Raw genomic sequence first — 17,656 nt, 5'->3', positions numbered from 1 at the left:
ATGCTATCAGCCATCAAGACTAAATCATCTGCATACAAAATCTCAAATAACAACCCCTCCATTATGTTTCCATACACAACATCCATCACAATTGCAAACAGAAACGGTGATAACACTGATCCTTGATGCACTCCTACCTTAATACTAAAAGCGTCCGACATCCCCCTTCCAACCCTCACCTTTGTCTTTGCCCCTTCATACAGCTGCATCACAGCTTTAACAAGACTCTCATTCACTCCTTTCTTCCTCAACGCCCATTCAATGACCTTCCTCGGTACTCGATCAAAAGCCTTTTCTAGATCCACAAAACACATGAACAATCTTCGTTTCTTCTTTCTATAATTCTCCTGCAACATTCTCACCATGAACAACGCATCCACCGTTCCCCTACCAGGCATAAACCCACACTGCATTTCATTAACTGTCACCATATTTCTCAACCTCTTCTCAAGCACCCTCTCCACTACCTTCATTCCTTGCTCTAGCAATTTCACACCCCTATATGACCCACAATCACATATCCTTTGCCCTTATACAACGGCACCAACACACTGTGTCGCCAATCCTCAGGTATACCTTCGTCATCAAACATACTGTTAGCAATTCTCATCATAACTTCAATTCCTTTTCCCCCCTCGCTTTTATATGTTCTGCCGCCACTTCCGAAACCCCTGTCGCCTTACCTAGTTTCATTTCCCTAACTGCTTTCTCTACTTCCTCCATCGTCACCTTCTCTATAGGTCCGTGTGTGACCGCGGATTCCACATCTCCATCCCACTCATTCTCTTCATTCATCAACCTTTCCATATGAGCTTTCCACACCTGAGCTTTTTCCTCCTCATCTATGCACAACTTGCCAGATCCATCCCAAACACATCCATTCCCTATAACATTTTTCCTATCCCTCATTGACTGCTTTGCTACTTTGAACATTTTCCTCGAACTCACATCAAATTCCATTTCCTTCATTAACCTATCTGATGCTTTCGTCATTGCAGTTGCCACTGCCTGTTTTGCAACCTTCTTAGCCTTCCTATACTCAGACTCCGCTTCCTCCGTCATGTCCCTTCTCCATACCCTAAACCTCTACTTCTTGACCTCCAAAACCCTTCTTATATCTTCATCCCACCACCACGTCTCACCATGCCTACACTTTCCTTTCGTCCATCCACATACTTTATCTGCCGTAGCCAACACACAGTCCCTGTATCTCTCCCAAACATCTCCATCCTTACCACTCTCCCAATTTTCAGCCACCTTCACTTCCTCACCTCTGCATCCTGCAACTTCCATGTCTTTCTCTTTGCCACAAACTTATCCTTCTTCCTCCTCCCCATTTCTTTTGATGTCACATCCATCACAACCATACTATGCTGCAGCATACCAGGTATCGCCTTCACATTCTTCACATGCTTTCTATGTTTGGCCCTTACCAATATATAGTCTATCATTGACCTATGCTCCCCTGACCTATATGTAATCAATCGCGCTGGTTCCCTTGTAAACCAGGTATTCCCTACCACCATGCTATGTGCATCCGCCAACTCCAACACTCTACGCCCTTCCTCATTCCGTATACTATATCCCCATCCACCATGTACACCTTCATATCCGTCTGCATCCGCCCCCACATGACCATTCAAATCACCCAACAACACCACAAACTCATCCAACCCCGCTTGCCCAATCTCGTCAGAAACATCATCATAAAACCTATCCTTCTCCTCTTCCTTCCTACTTTGTTGCGGAGCATATCCTGATATCACCCTCACTATTACTTTTCCAAACACCATCACCACCACAATTACACCATTGCTTCTCCCCCTCACTTCCAACACCTCCACCAACTCTTCTCTTACCATCACACCAACTCCTCCCGTACCATCATCCCCCTTCCACCACAACTTATATCTTTCACCTTTAGCCCCCACAAACCTTGTACCCTCATCCTTCCATCTGATCTGTAATGCAGCCACGTCAACCATTCTCCTCTGCAGCTCCTCCACCACTTCCAAACTTCTTCCTTCTTCCTACATTCCAGGTACCAAACCTCCAACCCCTTGGTCTACAAGTAGTCCTTCCATCTATAGTGCCTTGCACCGCCACACTACAGAGTGGGGTGCCAGTAGCCAGACCATCAACAGGGCCTTGCACCACAACCCCATGGACTGGGTCTCCGGAGATTCTTCGCACCCTCTTCTGCCGGATACTGAGGGCCATTGTTATTTCCGTCATCATAAGTGTTATTTTTTGGCTAGTTTTTACGCAGGACGCCCTTCCTTACGCAACCACAGTTATAAGCGGTGGGCCTAGCCTTTGATGATCCAACATCACTCACAAGGCAGTGAGGGTCAGTTTAATGTCATAACCAGGACATATATATATATATATATATATATATATATATATATATATATATATATATATATATATATATAATACAACTGTATTGTCCCTCGTACTGTTTTATTTTCATCTTCAGTATTTGTTTTAAAACTGTGGTCAAAATTACCGTGTTTAGTTTTACAAGCATCTAACTAAGAAACCGATTTTTGACTTAATTAAAAATAACTTTTTTTTACAAGATATGATTTAATTATTTAAATTATTTAAGTTATTTTGTAAGGAAAAACTTCTAATATGAATTAAATAGTTTTGTTTAACTTGATAAATTTTGATTATCATTTTTGTTCTAAGTAATTTCTGTTCATTTTTGGTTAAATTTAACTTATTTTCATTGGCTAGCTATACGATTTTATTTTCATTTATGTTGTTATTTTCCTGTAAGTATATGTTTTTATTTGGTTTGGGTTGGGTGACTGTACAAGCTTGTTTGAGCTTCTGTGTCTCCATGCTTTTTGCTGAATAAATTGAATATATATATATATATATTATTTAAAAATTTGATTAGCGCTAATTACAAACAAACTGTTTTTTAAAAGCACTGTCTAAAAAAACAGTTGAATTGCAACAATAAACCAAATCTTATAATGAAAACAAAAATTATTTCAATAATTTCTTGAATGATTTTTCTGTCACTTCGAGCTGTTTTAGATAACTAGGTAAATTATTCCAAACGGCTGGTCCACTTACTGAGAAACTTCTCTCCGCCATTTTCAAGTTAGTTTGGGGCACACATAACAAGTTGCTATCATCAGACCTTAAACAGACAGTTTTAAAAGACAGTTGTTCGGTGTATGCATTTCTTTCAAATAAACTGGCGCCATTCCCTTCATACATTTGAACATGATTGTTGATATTTTGAACAAAATTCTTTTTTTTACCATCAACCCAGTGCAGTTCTCTGAATAACGGGGAAACATTGTCAAACTTTTTTGCACCAACCACGATCTTAGCTGCCCAATTCTGAATTGACTGAAGCACAGATAACGATTTTTCAGGCAAACCATCAAAAAAGCTGTTGCAGTAATCCAGTCTAGAATAAATAAACGAATGCACTAAATTTTGAATAACATACACACACACACACACACATATATATATATATATATATTTTGGATGTTGGATCATCAAAGACTAGTTCCACCGCTTATAACTGTGGTTGCGTAAGGAAGGGCATCCCGCGTAAAATTAGCCAATAAAAAATTTATGATGACAAAAGGGGTATTTTTGTTTCATCATAGGTAGGATACGATATATTGAAAAAATGAACCAGAAATTGATCAAAGAAGAAAATGCAGTAAAATTTTCTAACAGTATACATTTTTATATACACGTAGAGTTTGCTTTAGATGACCTCTGGTTGTTGTTGACAGTCATTAAATCTGCTAAAGTTCATTCTTTATGCAGATGAAACCACTATTGTATTCAGTGGCACATCATTAGAAAAATCTTGCTGTATTAAGTTAAGAATTATCCAAGGTATCATTTTGGATGGCAGCAAACAATCAAAAAATTAATACAAGCAAAACAAAATGTTTCCTATTTGGACTCAAAATTGTTACAAACATAAAAAACTTTATTGTTCATATTAATAATATTCCTATTCTTAATGTATCAACCATTAAGTTCCTAGGTGTCTTAGTCTCAAGCAACCTAAGTTTGAAAGTACACATTCTACAGATATCTAATAAAATCTCTAAAAGTCTTGGCATAATAAACAGATTAAAATCGCTATTCCCAATAAAATTTTTATATCATTTACACTTTTCTCTAGTTTATCCTTATCTAATTAATTGTTTAATTGTTTGGGAAAAAATATAAAATCACATGTATCAATTTTAAATAGGTGTCAAAAGAACTTTTTCAGAATTATTTATGGCCTTCCTTTCCAGCATCATACAAACCAATCAATATTATTAACAGTTCAAAATGTCAATCAATCAATCTTCGTTTTTCGTCCAGAGACCCGGTTCCACGAGGTAGGATGTAACAGTTCAAAATGTATATACACCAAGATTTGTTCTATTTTTTTTATAAAATTATTATTCTAAAAATTCCCTTATTTTCATAAACATCTTAAACAGTATGCGCCAGGTGTCATGAGACCCACAAGGCATACTCATGAATTGTATATTTCACCATACAGAACAATTTTATTTACCCATTCAACATTTTTTATTAATGTAAAACTATGAATACCATTTAACACAACTAATTCATTAAATGTAAATATTTAAAAAAATCTGTAATCCTACTTATTAATGATAATTATTTCAGTTTATTATAATTATTAATATATATACTAACTTATATTAAAATTATATATGCTAACTTAGCCTTTTCAACAATTCTCATGCTTGCTGTTCATAAGTTTATTGTAAACTTTCACTGCTTTTACACTTTAACTTTAATAATTAACGGTTTTTAATTTTGATAATTAACCATCGAAATGTTTTATTTTTCAATTTAAAGTTTCATTCTTATTCAACCATCTATACAATTAGTATATATATATGTACTCATAAATATGTGTGTGTGTATATATATATATATATATATATATATATATATATATATATATATATATATATATATATATATATATGTTGGTAATAGACCATAATTTTTACAATATTCTATAAATTCTACCGAATGTTTGGCGATAATATGTTTGTAACCATAATTTTTACAATATTCTATAAATTCTACAAAATGTGTGGCGTTAATATGTTTGTATACCATAATTTTTACAATATTCTATAAATTCTACCGAATGTTTGGCGTTAATATGTTTGTATACCATAATTTTTACAATATTCTATAAATTCTACCGAATGTGTGGCGTTAGTACATCAACTTCATTATCGTCATCTTTGTACTCGTCTACAATCATCGGTGATGGCGTTTCTGTAGACGAGATTGAAAATGTGAAAGTCGTAGCATCGTCGGGAGCTAACTACGCTCCTTGGCTGCCAACATTATTGCAGCTGTGGTTGTTGTCGTTGCTGCTGCTGCTGTGGTTTCCAATTACATTTGTTGTACAATATTTGTTTAATATGTTTGTACAAACATGTTTGTACAAACATATTAACGCCAAACATTCGGTAGAATTTATAGAATATTGTAAATATATATATATATATATATATATATATATATATATATATTTTATAAATAACAAATCACAGAATGACAATGTCACTAAAACCAGTGATGCAAACAGCAATGAACAAAGCTGAAAATACAGTGATATTTCTTAACTACATATATAAATACAAAGGAATATAGAAGTCAAAGAAGTAAAATTTGACATCGTATTACAAGAAAAGACAATTTTTATGTATTATAAAAATGAAATATACACTTTTATAAGTAAAAAACTGAACTTTTTTTGGCTCCCTTCCTTAATTAAATAAAATGAATATAAAAATATAAACTTGGGATTACAAATAGGCTTTATTAATTATATGTGCTGTGTTTTTTATACAATACAATTATAACATCAAATAAATAATAAAAACAAAATTTGCATTTTATTTTTATTTGTAATACATACAATTGCTCTGCTAAAACATGGAACGATTTTCCAACAACATTGAATCCTCTGAGGAATGCTTATAGAGTGAATCAATAATAATAATAACAACAACAGTAACTGGAAATTTCACATTTCCTAGATGATTATTTGAATTTTTATTAACAAAACCTGTTCTCAACAGTATTATAAAGACTTTAACTTGAAAAATTTTTAATCTGAACATCAGAATTTATTCAAATTTTCACCATAAGCTTATAAAACTAATATTCATGAACCTTGAAAATTTCACATTCTCTAATTGCAATTTTATGAGTTACTTGATATTATTAATTAACTTTCAGCAGTAAAAATGCTAAAATATTTTAGTTTTTAGATTTTTTGCAAATTATTTTTTAGACTCAACATTTGATTGACACAGTTAGTTCTTCTTTAAAGTTGCAACATATTAATTTTTTATCCTGTCATTATGTTCAAACTTAAACGGTTAATTAATTTGCTTCAGTTCCTGCTGACACTTGATTACTCATTTAATCGTCTGTTTGATTGAATGATAAAAACTTACAACAATAACAATCAGGAAATATTTTTATATGGCCTTTAACTTCATGTCCTAATAAAAACAAGTCACTAGAAAATTAAAAACTTTGATGAAAGAGTTATATACTCCAGGCAAAGTTTTGACATTATGCAAAACTTTCTGAGCTTCCAAAGCTGCTCTTCTGGTATAAAATGTTACAAAACAACAACCTTCGCTTTGTCCTAATTTAAGGTAAAGAAAGTCACATTGTTTCAATATCTAGAAGATGTTCTGTATTGTACTGGAACAGCTGAAGCTGCTGTTCAAGAACGCATACATGCAGCCTGGAATAAATGGCATCTCCTTGCTTCTATATTGATGCGGCGTGACATCCAACTACCACAATGATCAAGACTTTATAAATCTGTGATACGTCCAGTGTTGTTATATGGTGCAGAAACATGGCCAATGACAACCAAACTGGAACAACAACTTCAACGAATTGACATCAAAATGCTCTGATGGATGCAACGAATTAGTCTGAAGGACCACATCAAATCTACCGAAATCCTAGATTATATAAAGGACGAATGCCGGCAACACCGTCTGCGGTAGTTTGGTCATGTCAAACAAAGTGGAAACGGTGCCATAACTTCTCTTGCAGATGTTGAAGTACCTGGCACACGTCCCAAAGGCCGTCCAAAAAAGTCCTGGTCGCACACAATCGAGCAAGACATGAAAACTCTAAATTTAAATGAAATGGATACAACTGATCGTCTAATTTGGCCCAAAAAATTGATGGCAAAGAAAACAATGTCCTACCTCAGGGAACTGGGTCTCTGGATGCTAAACGAAAATTGCAAGCCAACTTCAAACAATGTTACTAAAGCTAACTAAACTAGATCAAATTAGTATTGCTTTTTAAGATTTAAGTTTTAATAAAAAATAAATAAATGATTAAAATTTTAATATAAAATTTATTTAGCAAACCTAGAAACGGTAACGCTTTTTAACAAGGACATCGGACTTTCAAACTGGTGTGAATGGGGAAAAACAAATTTTTAAATTGACACAACTGGCGAAACGATGAGATGATTAATGCAGACACTAAAACCAGAAACTAATAATACAATCAACAATGTTCTATAAATAAAATATAGATATCGCCGATTGCTATTGTATCCACAATATTAATATATTATATATAATAACAGGCTGGCCAGCAGAACGCGTTGTCAACATGAAGCTGGTTTTCAATGTATTTCATAGAGTGGTGTGGTGTAACGTCCAACACTATTGATTTAAGTTTATTTTTGTAAATATACATACATTTATACATATATATAAAAACACACGCATATATATATATATATACATAAATAAACATATATGTATATATATATATAATATATTGAAATAAGACTGTATAAAACGCAATCGTTAATGAAAATTACGGCATGTTTCGCGTAAGTTAACTTCCTGTTTGTGGCCGAATGCTCAAATATATATGTTCCGTGCCTCTACAATTTTAATTCTTTGTTTGTTTACTGTTATTACAGTTTGTTTACGGTCATTTAATTAGTTATTACGATCTTCAACTTTGTGGTTTAATATGACACCATTATCGATAATTCCTCGGTTTCCAAATTTGTTAGTGGAAAGAATTCCAATTGTACGTTGTTTAATATTTATTATTGGATGACAGGTGGTTGATTATAAGTGGCCCGAGAGTTCCATTATTTCCTATTCCGAAATTTTGTTTTATTTTTTGTTAACATTATAATAAGATTTTAAATAAAATAATAAATAAGAATTTTCTGTTGCTATTGTCTGTAATTGTCTGCTCTTTTTTGACCGGACAAATGGACAGTGTGGTCCTTTAATGAATCAGTTGAGTAATAAATAAGTAAATAATTCATATACACAAATCTCTACATGCAAATATAGCAGAAGATAAAGAATGCAAGAAATATGTTTCTCAAAAAACATGAGAACAATATTACTTATAAACACGCTATGACTTTGGTCTTCCAAGAACCTAAAATGACTTATGCAAATGCATTCAAAAAATAAAACTACGGTTGATAAAGGTGTTCAATGCAAGCTAATAAGCGTTCCACAACATAACAATTTCCATAAAAGCAAAAGTAAACCCATATATTACTAAAGAAATCAGTGATTCAAACTCAGACCCTTACCTACTACATTACAGTGAGGAAACTGACGAGGATAATTTAAACTTAATACCAGACCATCAATTTCCAAAAATGCCAAACACTACTCCCAAACCAAATCGAAGCCCACAAATAAATGACAATTTAACAAATGATAAAATAAACTTGATCCAATGGAATATCCGAGGAACAAAAAGTAATTTTGCAGAAATATTAAGATTATTGAAAAAATATAACCCCCATATTTTATGTTTACATGAAACGAAATTAACAGATAACAAAAAGTTAGAAATAAAAAATTATTGCCTATATCAAGTACCTGCAAAAGAACAGAAAAAAATCCTAGTGGAGGAATATCAATATATGTCCACAATAAAGTTGTACAATCTCAAATAAATATTTTTTCAATTTTCAGCTTTTTGCTGTGAATGTTAATTTAGTTAGATCAATAACGATTTGCAATTTTTATAATCTTCTATTACGAAATATAAATATACTTAATTCCAAAATTTATTTGATAAATTGCCGAAACCAATTATATTAGTAGGAGATTTCAACGCACACAATAAATTTGGAACCGCTATAAAAATAATGGTAATGGCAAAAATTGATAAATTGCTCCTCCGCATTTATATTTGTTTAATTAAATCTACTTACTTTCAAGCTCATTCAAAAACATGGTCAACATTAGACCTGTCATTTGCTTCATCTATTATTTTTAATCAAATTGAATGGAATCGTGAGGATAATCTACAGAACAGTGTCTATTTTCCAATCATATTATCATATGGCATTACAGAAACAAAAATATTGGAACAGCCCAACCTCAGTAAGATAAATTGGAATTTGTTTATTTAATTCTCTGAGGAAGTAAACCCAAACATTATAAATGAAAACCAATCAATGCATCCCGTAACCTATATATCTGCATCTAATAACAAAATTGTTGTAAAAACGGCTCCGTTAATTGGAATACCAATGTATAAAATAAAACCTAAAAGCAATCAAACATGTAAAGAGCGTAGAGATGAGAAACTAGAAGCTTTTAATAAATTTTTAAAATCACCAAGTATAGGTTATTTAAAAATATAAGAAATTATAAGCCCTTTACAGAAAAACAATAAGAACTGAGAAACTTAACTGTTGGTAAAACTATGTCAGCTAAATAACAGAAAAAACCCTAGTATAAGAGAAGTCTGGTCTTTAATAAAAAAAATAACAAATAGAAACACGTCCTGTTCATCATCCTGTCAAAATCAACTGTTCATGGTTTACACAGAAACTGAAGAAAAGCATGCACTTAATTTATATTCAGATAATAAAGAACCATATAATGGTTTAACATCTATGACAAAAAAAAAATATTACATTAATTCAGTCAACAATTTCACTCCAGGTCCTGACAAAATTACATATGAGATGTTTAAAAAATTACCAGCTAATTCGCTAGTCGCTTTAGAAAATGCCTTCAATAATGTATGGACAAACTCTTTAGTACCTGACAAATGGCGCGAAGTGCTTGTTACACCGATAAAGAAGCCTAATAAACCTAAGAATGATCCCTCAAGTTATCGACCGATATCGCTAACCAATATTCTATATAAAATTTTTGAAAAAAAATTGTTCATCACAGATTATCGTACTACTTAGACATCAATAAAATAATCTGTCCAAACTAATATAAAGGTCAGAAATGTTGTGGCACTCTAGACCATCTCATTTCCTTTGAATCATTCGTGATGACAATATTACTTACTTATTGCACTTATTTGTAATGAGCAGGTGGTAATAATCCTTTTCGACGTTGAAAAAACATGATCAAACGTGGAGATACGGTATCCTGAAAGATCTCCATCGAATTGGATTAAAAGGCAGGCTTTCTCTATTCACATCCCAATTTTTGGAAGGTAGAAAATTTGGAATGAAAGTAAATATTATTTGTCAAACCAAAAATCTTGAAATGGGAATCCCACAAAGCAGCATATTATCAGCTACCATATTCTGTATAAAAATTAATGAATTTGATAATATTATTTCTATCGAATGTCTTAAATGTTTCTACATAGATGATATAATGATAGCTTATAAAAGTCAGAATATAAACTTAAATTGGTATTGCAAGGTATTCACGATTGGTCATTCAAAAACATGATTAACTTAGAACAAAGCTATTTTTTCACATAAAAGAAATGTGGTTTACCCAAGTCTGAAACTTGGGAATGTACAAATATAATTAGAAAATGAAGTAAAATTTTTAGGTTTAATATTGGATGACAAATTAAACTTTCGAGAACACATTCAATACGCCAAAAACAAGTGCCTGAAATCCTTGAATTTGATAAAAATGCCTTCCCATTATTGATGGGGGCACACCAAAAAAGACTGCTTGCTAGCAATATGCAAATCAAAAATAAGATCGATATTGGATATGTTTATGGTGGATAAAAGAAGTCATATATAAAAGCTCTGAACCCCATCATCACTGAATCACTTAGGAGATGTTTGGGCGTTCACAGGACATCCCCGTCAACTGGCTTGCAAGTACTTGCAGATGAAATACCGTTAGAACCCCGATACAAGAAACTGTCATTAAAATACTTGCACGAAGTTTCCACTGATCTAGGTACCAAAATTGCGAATAAAACGGCATAGGAAGCGCACAGTGATCCAATAAAGTAGATTCCAATACCTTACACCGACCTGAAACCTAAAATAAACTTCTATACTTACAGAGGCGGATGGAATAAAACTAAAACCCATCTCCATCAAATTTATCCTAATTTAGAAAAAATAGAAAACAGAATTCGTGGCAATTGCTTTACTCTTGGCAAACTATACAACATTCTGTTGGGTCATTGTAACTTGACGCACAACTATTTAATAACTAAAAGAGAGCTTCTTATGTGGAACTTTGTAGCGACAAGCTGACTATCTCACACATATTTAAATTTAAAAAACCTAAAGACAAAAGAACCATGCATTCTGTACATAGCAAGATAAGCGAAAATTTTAAAACTTGAGATAATTTAAATCAGTTGATAATTTTTCTTAAAGAATTTAGCTATTACGTTAATATCTAATTTCAAGCCAAAAATGATGCTTAGTAGCAAGAATAAAAGAAAGAAAAAAATGGAAGAGAAAAATTATTAAAAAGAATTTTTTCTGAATCGAAGCAGGACACACAACAGCACCATTGGAAAGCTGAAGTGCCATTAAGCAGGAAAACAACAACATCATTCTACACTTCATCCTTTTAGTTAAGCTTTTAACTGCTGCTCCTGTCCCTATCTTTTCTAATATATCTCCGTATCTCGATCTCTTGCACTAGTTACTTATAAATTATAAAACAATTTTTAAAATGATCTCTCAAGTACTTGAAAGGTATATTAATTAAACCTAAACGCCCTTTTTTGCGATCGCCTTCTTGTTCTCAATTTTTCTTAAATCGTGTTAAACACTCTTATGCTGAATCTGCTTACGCTTTTTTTGGAAGTTTCTACCTCCTTCCCTAACTACTTCTCCATCGCTTGCGAAGTTCATAGCGGATCTCAAAACACACCTGTTTGTAAAATTCGTTGGGGAGCGCTGTTGAACATTGCGGAGATACCGCTTTACAAGCTAATTGATTAAGAGAACATACACTGAATAATTTGACTCAAATATTCATTCATTCGAGATATGATTACTGCAGTACGCAGTAGTCTTTTTACTGAACCACATGTAGTTCGGCAGATAATATTGAATTGATACGCTTCCCACCTCGATTATACATTTCATTAGATTATATATATTTGTATATTATATATCTTTATATGTGTGTGTGTAGTGTCGTTTTAAGGTGTATTTTGATTACATGCAGCATAATGATGGGACCTATAATCGGCTGGCAAATTTTCACAAAAATTTTCAAAAACTTGATTTGACATGTTTGCCAACTAAATTTATTTATTCATTCATGGGCAATTTAAGTTCGAGAAAAAAATAGCTAATTTTGTTTTATAGGATTTAGATGTTTATTTCCCATTTAATCAATCAATCTTCGTTTATAGTCTACATCCGTTACGGATCGGACTTCTTTTTTTATCCCATTCATCAGTTTCTGTCCCATGCCGATCTATCCATTGCGTCTGTCTCCTTGAGACCAAGTGCCTTCAAGTCCTCCTGTATAGTCTGCGTTTAGGACTTTTTTTGGCGGGTGCCAGGCACCTGGTGCTCAGGAACGGAAATTATTGTATCGTTTTCGCTTCGCTTCACATGGCCAAAACGACGACATGCATCCTTTAACGTGCACAGCCCCAATCGGTTCAAGATCTCGGTTGTATGGATATGGTCTTATCAACTAATTTGTTCAAAATACTAACTTGTCTCAAGTAACAGAAGTGAAAAATTTATAATGAAGTAGTTCAAATCAAATTTATTAAATTTAAACAAAAGTTTGAAATTTTCCGGAAATTTTTAAATATTTAAAGTCATTACTTACAATAAAATACAAAAACAACAATAAAAAATAACAAACCAAAACAAAGAAAAAATTTTCAGTTACAATCACCATTTTCAAATGTATTACAATTTTCTTTTAAATTCATAAAGTCAATAAATTTATTTATATCTAGTCCACCATGCAAATGCAGAAAATCTTCAGGATAAGCATCCCAAATGTGAAGATTAGCTTTGACATCTTTCTGACTCGTGATATATCTAAATAGAATGTTTCTGTCGTTTAAAATATTAACCTTGTCTAACTCTTCATATGTGTACAACAAACTGTGAGACATATGACCGTATGGATTAAAGTCTAAAAGCTTAACGATATGATCAGTCAAAAATACATCCAATGTAAAATTTTCAACAAAAAACTTGTTTTTTATTTCTGAATTAATAAAGTCAATTATGAGGCTTTTAATCTTATGGCTTTTTTCTATAATTTCTGGGAAAAACTGTTGAACATTACGCTGTGAAATAGCAATGAGACAATTATTTCTCACAAAACATCTGAACTCCAAACATGGATTAACGTTAACCCACTTTCTCAATGCTAGGACATGATTGATTGTACTTTTTTCGGGTGCAGCGCCATCTCCTAAGGCATAGTCTATGTCATGTGTGATTTGATTTGAACTTTTCAACAGAAGTAAGACTTCATCTGAATTTATACATTTAAGCGATTTGTCATGAGATATCCATGTCGCATCCTTTGGAACACTCCAAGTAAATTTCGGTATTACCTGACCACCTAATTGTTTAATGGCTAAATCAACGTCGGTCACAAACCTATTTAACGATGTTTTTGTTTCGGAATCCGTCGACGATAACTGTTGATAGTCTTCCGGCAAATAAATGCCATCGGAACTTAAGTAGTTCAATATCAAATCATCAACACTAATAAACACTGTTTTTACTGTTAATTTTGAAAACTTTCCATACCATTCCCTTATAGCAAAGCCTTTTACGTCCATCGCATCCACCGAACGAGTTATAAAATTTGTGAAAAATGAAAGTTAAGTTGACGCGAATAGCATAGAATAGACATAGAAAATTTTTAACTTCTAAATTTTTAACCACGGTCGAAATCAAAATTTTATATAACTGTAGAAAGCCGATGTCAAATTTCAAAATTTACATATTGATATATCAATCAATCAATGATCTCCATCGAGGGTCCGTCGAGGCCGAAGATGTACATCTAAGCATGTTTTTTACTTTTATTTTTTCCTTTTTTTTCCAAAAACCTTTTCTATCTTTGGCCAGTTTTATTGAATTCAGAATACCAACACCAGTCCATTCGGTAATGTCATCTATCCATTTCTTTGCAGGTCTACCAATTTTTTTCTTCTAATCTCTTTTTCTCATTAGTCCCATCTTAATTAATCTGTCTTCTATCATTTTACAAATGTGTCCAAAAAATTCCAATTTTTTTCTCTGACTTTGTCATATACACTTTTCTGTTTTCCAAGTTGATTTCTGATGGTTTCATTTTTTACTTTCTTCCTCTAAATGATTTACAAAAAATTTCGGTAACACTTCATCTCAAATGCTTCCAATTTGTCTTCGTCTCTTTTCTTTATTGTCCATGTCTCACATGCATAGAACAAGCTCGAAAAAATAAACAAGATTTTATCATTCTCAACTTTATTTTCATAGATATATTTCCATTGTCCCATATTTCTTTTAATTATGCAAACATTCCATGGGCTATTGCTATCCTTTTGTTAATTTCTTTGGTGCAGTTGTTGTCACAGGTTATAAGACTGCCAAGATACACAAACTGGTCTACATGTTCGAGTTTTTTTGATTCTATCCAAAATTCTTCATTGTTTCTGCCTTTCCCCATAATCATCACCTTTGTTTTGCCTTTGTTGATATACAACCCCTAATCTTTTCCACCAATATGTGTTAGTTCAATTAGTTTCTGTAGACCTTCTTCACTAAAAGCTAGAAGGTCTATATCGTCTATTTGACAGTTTTCCTTCTTATGTCAATTCCACCCAATTCTGAATTTTTCATTTCTTCCATTGCTCTTTCTAGCAATGCTATGAATAGTATTGGTGATATTGGATTGCCCTGTCTGCTTCCAATGTCTGCCTTTATCCAATCTCCAAGTTCTGTACCTATTATTACCGACATTTTTGATTCTTCATAATGTTTTTTCAGTACTTTGACCAGTTTTTCTGATGTCCCCATACTTTCTAATGTTGCCCACAAACCTTCATGCCAGACAGAATAAAACGCTTTCTTAAAATCAACAAAGCAATGGTAAATTGTCTGACCGCTACTTTTTGCATCCTCCATCAGCAGTCTCAACATCAGAATTAGTTGGATCGTGCTTCTGTCTTTTCTAAAGCCTGTTTGTTCTTCATGCAGATGTTGCTCTATGACCTTTTCCAGTCATTTTTTTATGATGGTCAGCATGATCTTGCATATGTGCAAAATTAGTGCAATTGATCTGTAATTATTACAGTCTATTTGGTCATCTTTTTTCGGCAGCATAACCAGAACTGACTTGCACCATTCTTCTGGCCACTTTCCACTTTCCCAAATTTCTTGACAGATTGTGTAAATTTCTTTAGACACGACTTTTCCTCCTGCTCTTATCAGTTCTATCGGAATACCATCCTTCCCTGTACTTTTGTTGTTCTTCATTTTACTCATTGCTTTTGTAATTTCTTCACTCGTTATTTTATTTTTTTCTTCATTGGTTACTTTTCTGTTTTTCAAAATTTCAAGCGTTTCTTCTTTGTATGTGTTCTTGTCTGTGAATAAGTCTTTAATATATTCAGTCCATCTATCCTTAATCTTTTTACTTTCTGTTAGGATGTTTCCGTTTTTATCTTTAATAATCCTTGACACATTTTTATGTTTTCCTTTTAACTGTTTAACCAGCTGGTACGCCTCTCTTATCTTGTTTGGCCCAATCATCGTCTCTACCTTTTCACATTTACCATTAATCCATTTCTAGCACTTTATTTTATTTGTTGGCAGACTTCTTTGTATTTCATCTTATTTTCTTCACTCTGTTTTTTTGTCATTTTCAAATTTCTTTCTTCTACAAGGTTCCATGTTTCATCGCTTATCCACAGTTTTATTTTGTTCGTTTTGATTTTACAACTTTTACCTGCTGCTTTGAGAATTTTTTCTAGGTTGCTAACTCTTGTTTTAATATTGTAATTGGCTGCTGAATCCAATTCATGTTCGATTTTATAATATTTTTTATATCCTCCATTTTCTGCTTTATCATTTTTGTGTTGTATCTCACTTTCATAATGCTTTCTTCCATTTTGAGCTTTTGTTTTATCTTCATGGTGACGTTGCATAAAACAAGGCGATGATCTGATCCAATTTCTACACTTGGGAAAACTCTACATTGGGTGACAAATTTTATCCATTTCTGTTTTATCAGTATTAAATCTATTATGTTCATTGGTTTTCCGTCTGGTGACTCTCAAGTACATTTGTTGTTGTTTTGCCACTTTATGTTTGTGATATACAATCGTCGGTCCTTCACAAACTCTAGTAACCTTTCCCCTCTGTCATTTCTGTCTCCTACACCGTATTTTCCCATAACTTCTCCAAATCCAATGTTCTCACTTCCAATTTTAGCATTCCAGTCCCTAACAATGATCTTAACATCTTTTTTTGGCAATGTTTTCAATGTTTGTTCCAGTTGTTCGTAGAACGTTTCAACTTCATCATCCAAATGATTTGTTGTTGGAGCATAAGCAATTATCACAATAATATCTCTTGGATATTCTTTGAATCTGGCATACATCAACCTGTCATTTACGGGATTGTATTCAATTAATGCTCTTCTTGCTTTCTCTCCAAGAATCATTCCCACTCCATGAATATGCTCGGTTTCTGTGCCTGACCATAACCGTTTTCCTTTCTCCAATTCTCCACTTCCTGTCCATCTAACTTCACACAAACCAACCACATCATATCTAAACCTCTCAAGTTCTTTTTTCAGCATCGCATATATTCCAGCTTGCCACAGTGACCTCACATTCCGAATTCCAACTGTGATTTTCAGCTTCATTTTACCTCTTTGGGACTCAGTAACAAACTTTTCATTGTAGCTCCTAGTCCCCAAAGCTGCAATGCGGTCCTTGTTGTCTCGGGCGACGACCGAGCCTTATGATTATTTGCAGTTGTGTTTACCATCGTGTTTGTAGCGTTTTTAAAACAGTGAAGCAAGCTCCTGTCAACCCTCCTCCTTTACCCGAACTTGAGACCGGCGCCGAACTCTGCTGGATTGCAGCCCCAGAAGTGGAGTTATACTGATATAAGTTATTGTCATTGAACTATATAGTAAGAGTGTATGATGGATTTCGATAACCGGCAAATTTTTTATATATGTTATTCTATATACATGTATTCAGGCAGTACCAACTATATATATATATATATATATATATATATATATATATATATATATATATACAACACACGTTTAGACGACATTTTTCCCAAGATCGGGGGTTGCCGTTTGGCTACCTATGATGAAACCGAAATACCCCTCGACGCCAT

At 33.1% G+C, this 17,656-nt stretch overlaps 3 protein-coding genes across 3 annotated transcripts; 1 reads left to right on the top strand and 2 right to left on the bottom strand.

The window, feature by feature from the left end:
* Positions 1 to 8,725: 8,725 nt before the first annotated feature.
* On the top strand, positions 8,726 to 11,560 carry HELRODRAFT_177530 (hypothetical protein; the record flags this gene model as incomplete). Its single annotated transcript, XM_009025712.1, has 3 exons — positions 8,726 to 8,828; positions 10,029 to 10,199; positions 11,418 to 11,560. 3 exons carry the CDS (start codon positions 8,726 to 8,728, stop codon positions 11,558 to 11,560), a joined length of 417 nt encoding a protein of 138 aa, XP_009023960.1.
* A 1,607-nt stretch (positions 11,561 to 13,167) lies between these two features.
* HELRODRAFT_85046 (hypothetical protein) lies at positions 13,168 to 14,088 on the bottom strand (the record flags this gene model as incomplete). The annotated part of the gene is made up of 1 exon (XM_009025648.1): positions 13,168 to 14,088. One exon carries the CDS (start codon positions 14,086 to 14,088, stop codon positions 13,168 to 13,170), a length of 921 nt encoding a protein of 306 aa, XP_009023896.1.
* A 2,483-nt stretch (positions 14,089 to 16,571) lies between these two features.
* Positions 16,572 to 17,656, bottom strand: HELRODRAFT_177528 (hypothetical protein; the record flags this gene model as incomplete). Its single annotated transcript, XM_009025711.1, has 2 exons — positions 16,572 to 17,260; positions 17,644 to 17,656. The coding sequence occupies 2 exons, from the start codon at positions 17,654 to 17,656 to the stop codon at positions 16,572 to 16,574; spliced, it is 702 nt and encodes a 233-aa protein (XP_009023959.1).

The sequence above is a fragment of the Helobdella robusta genome (assembly GCF_000326865.2).
Source record: "Helobdella robusta unplaced genomic scaffold HELROscaffold_43, whole genome shotgun sequence".
Lineage (NCBI taxonomy): Eukaryota > Metazoa > Annelida > Clitellata > Rhynchobdellida > Glossiphoniidae > Helobdella > Helobdella robusta.
The sequence above is the reverse complement of the archived record's forward strand: the minus strand, read 5'-3'. Positions and strand labels throughout refer to the sequence as shown.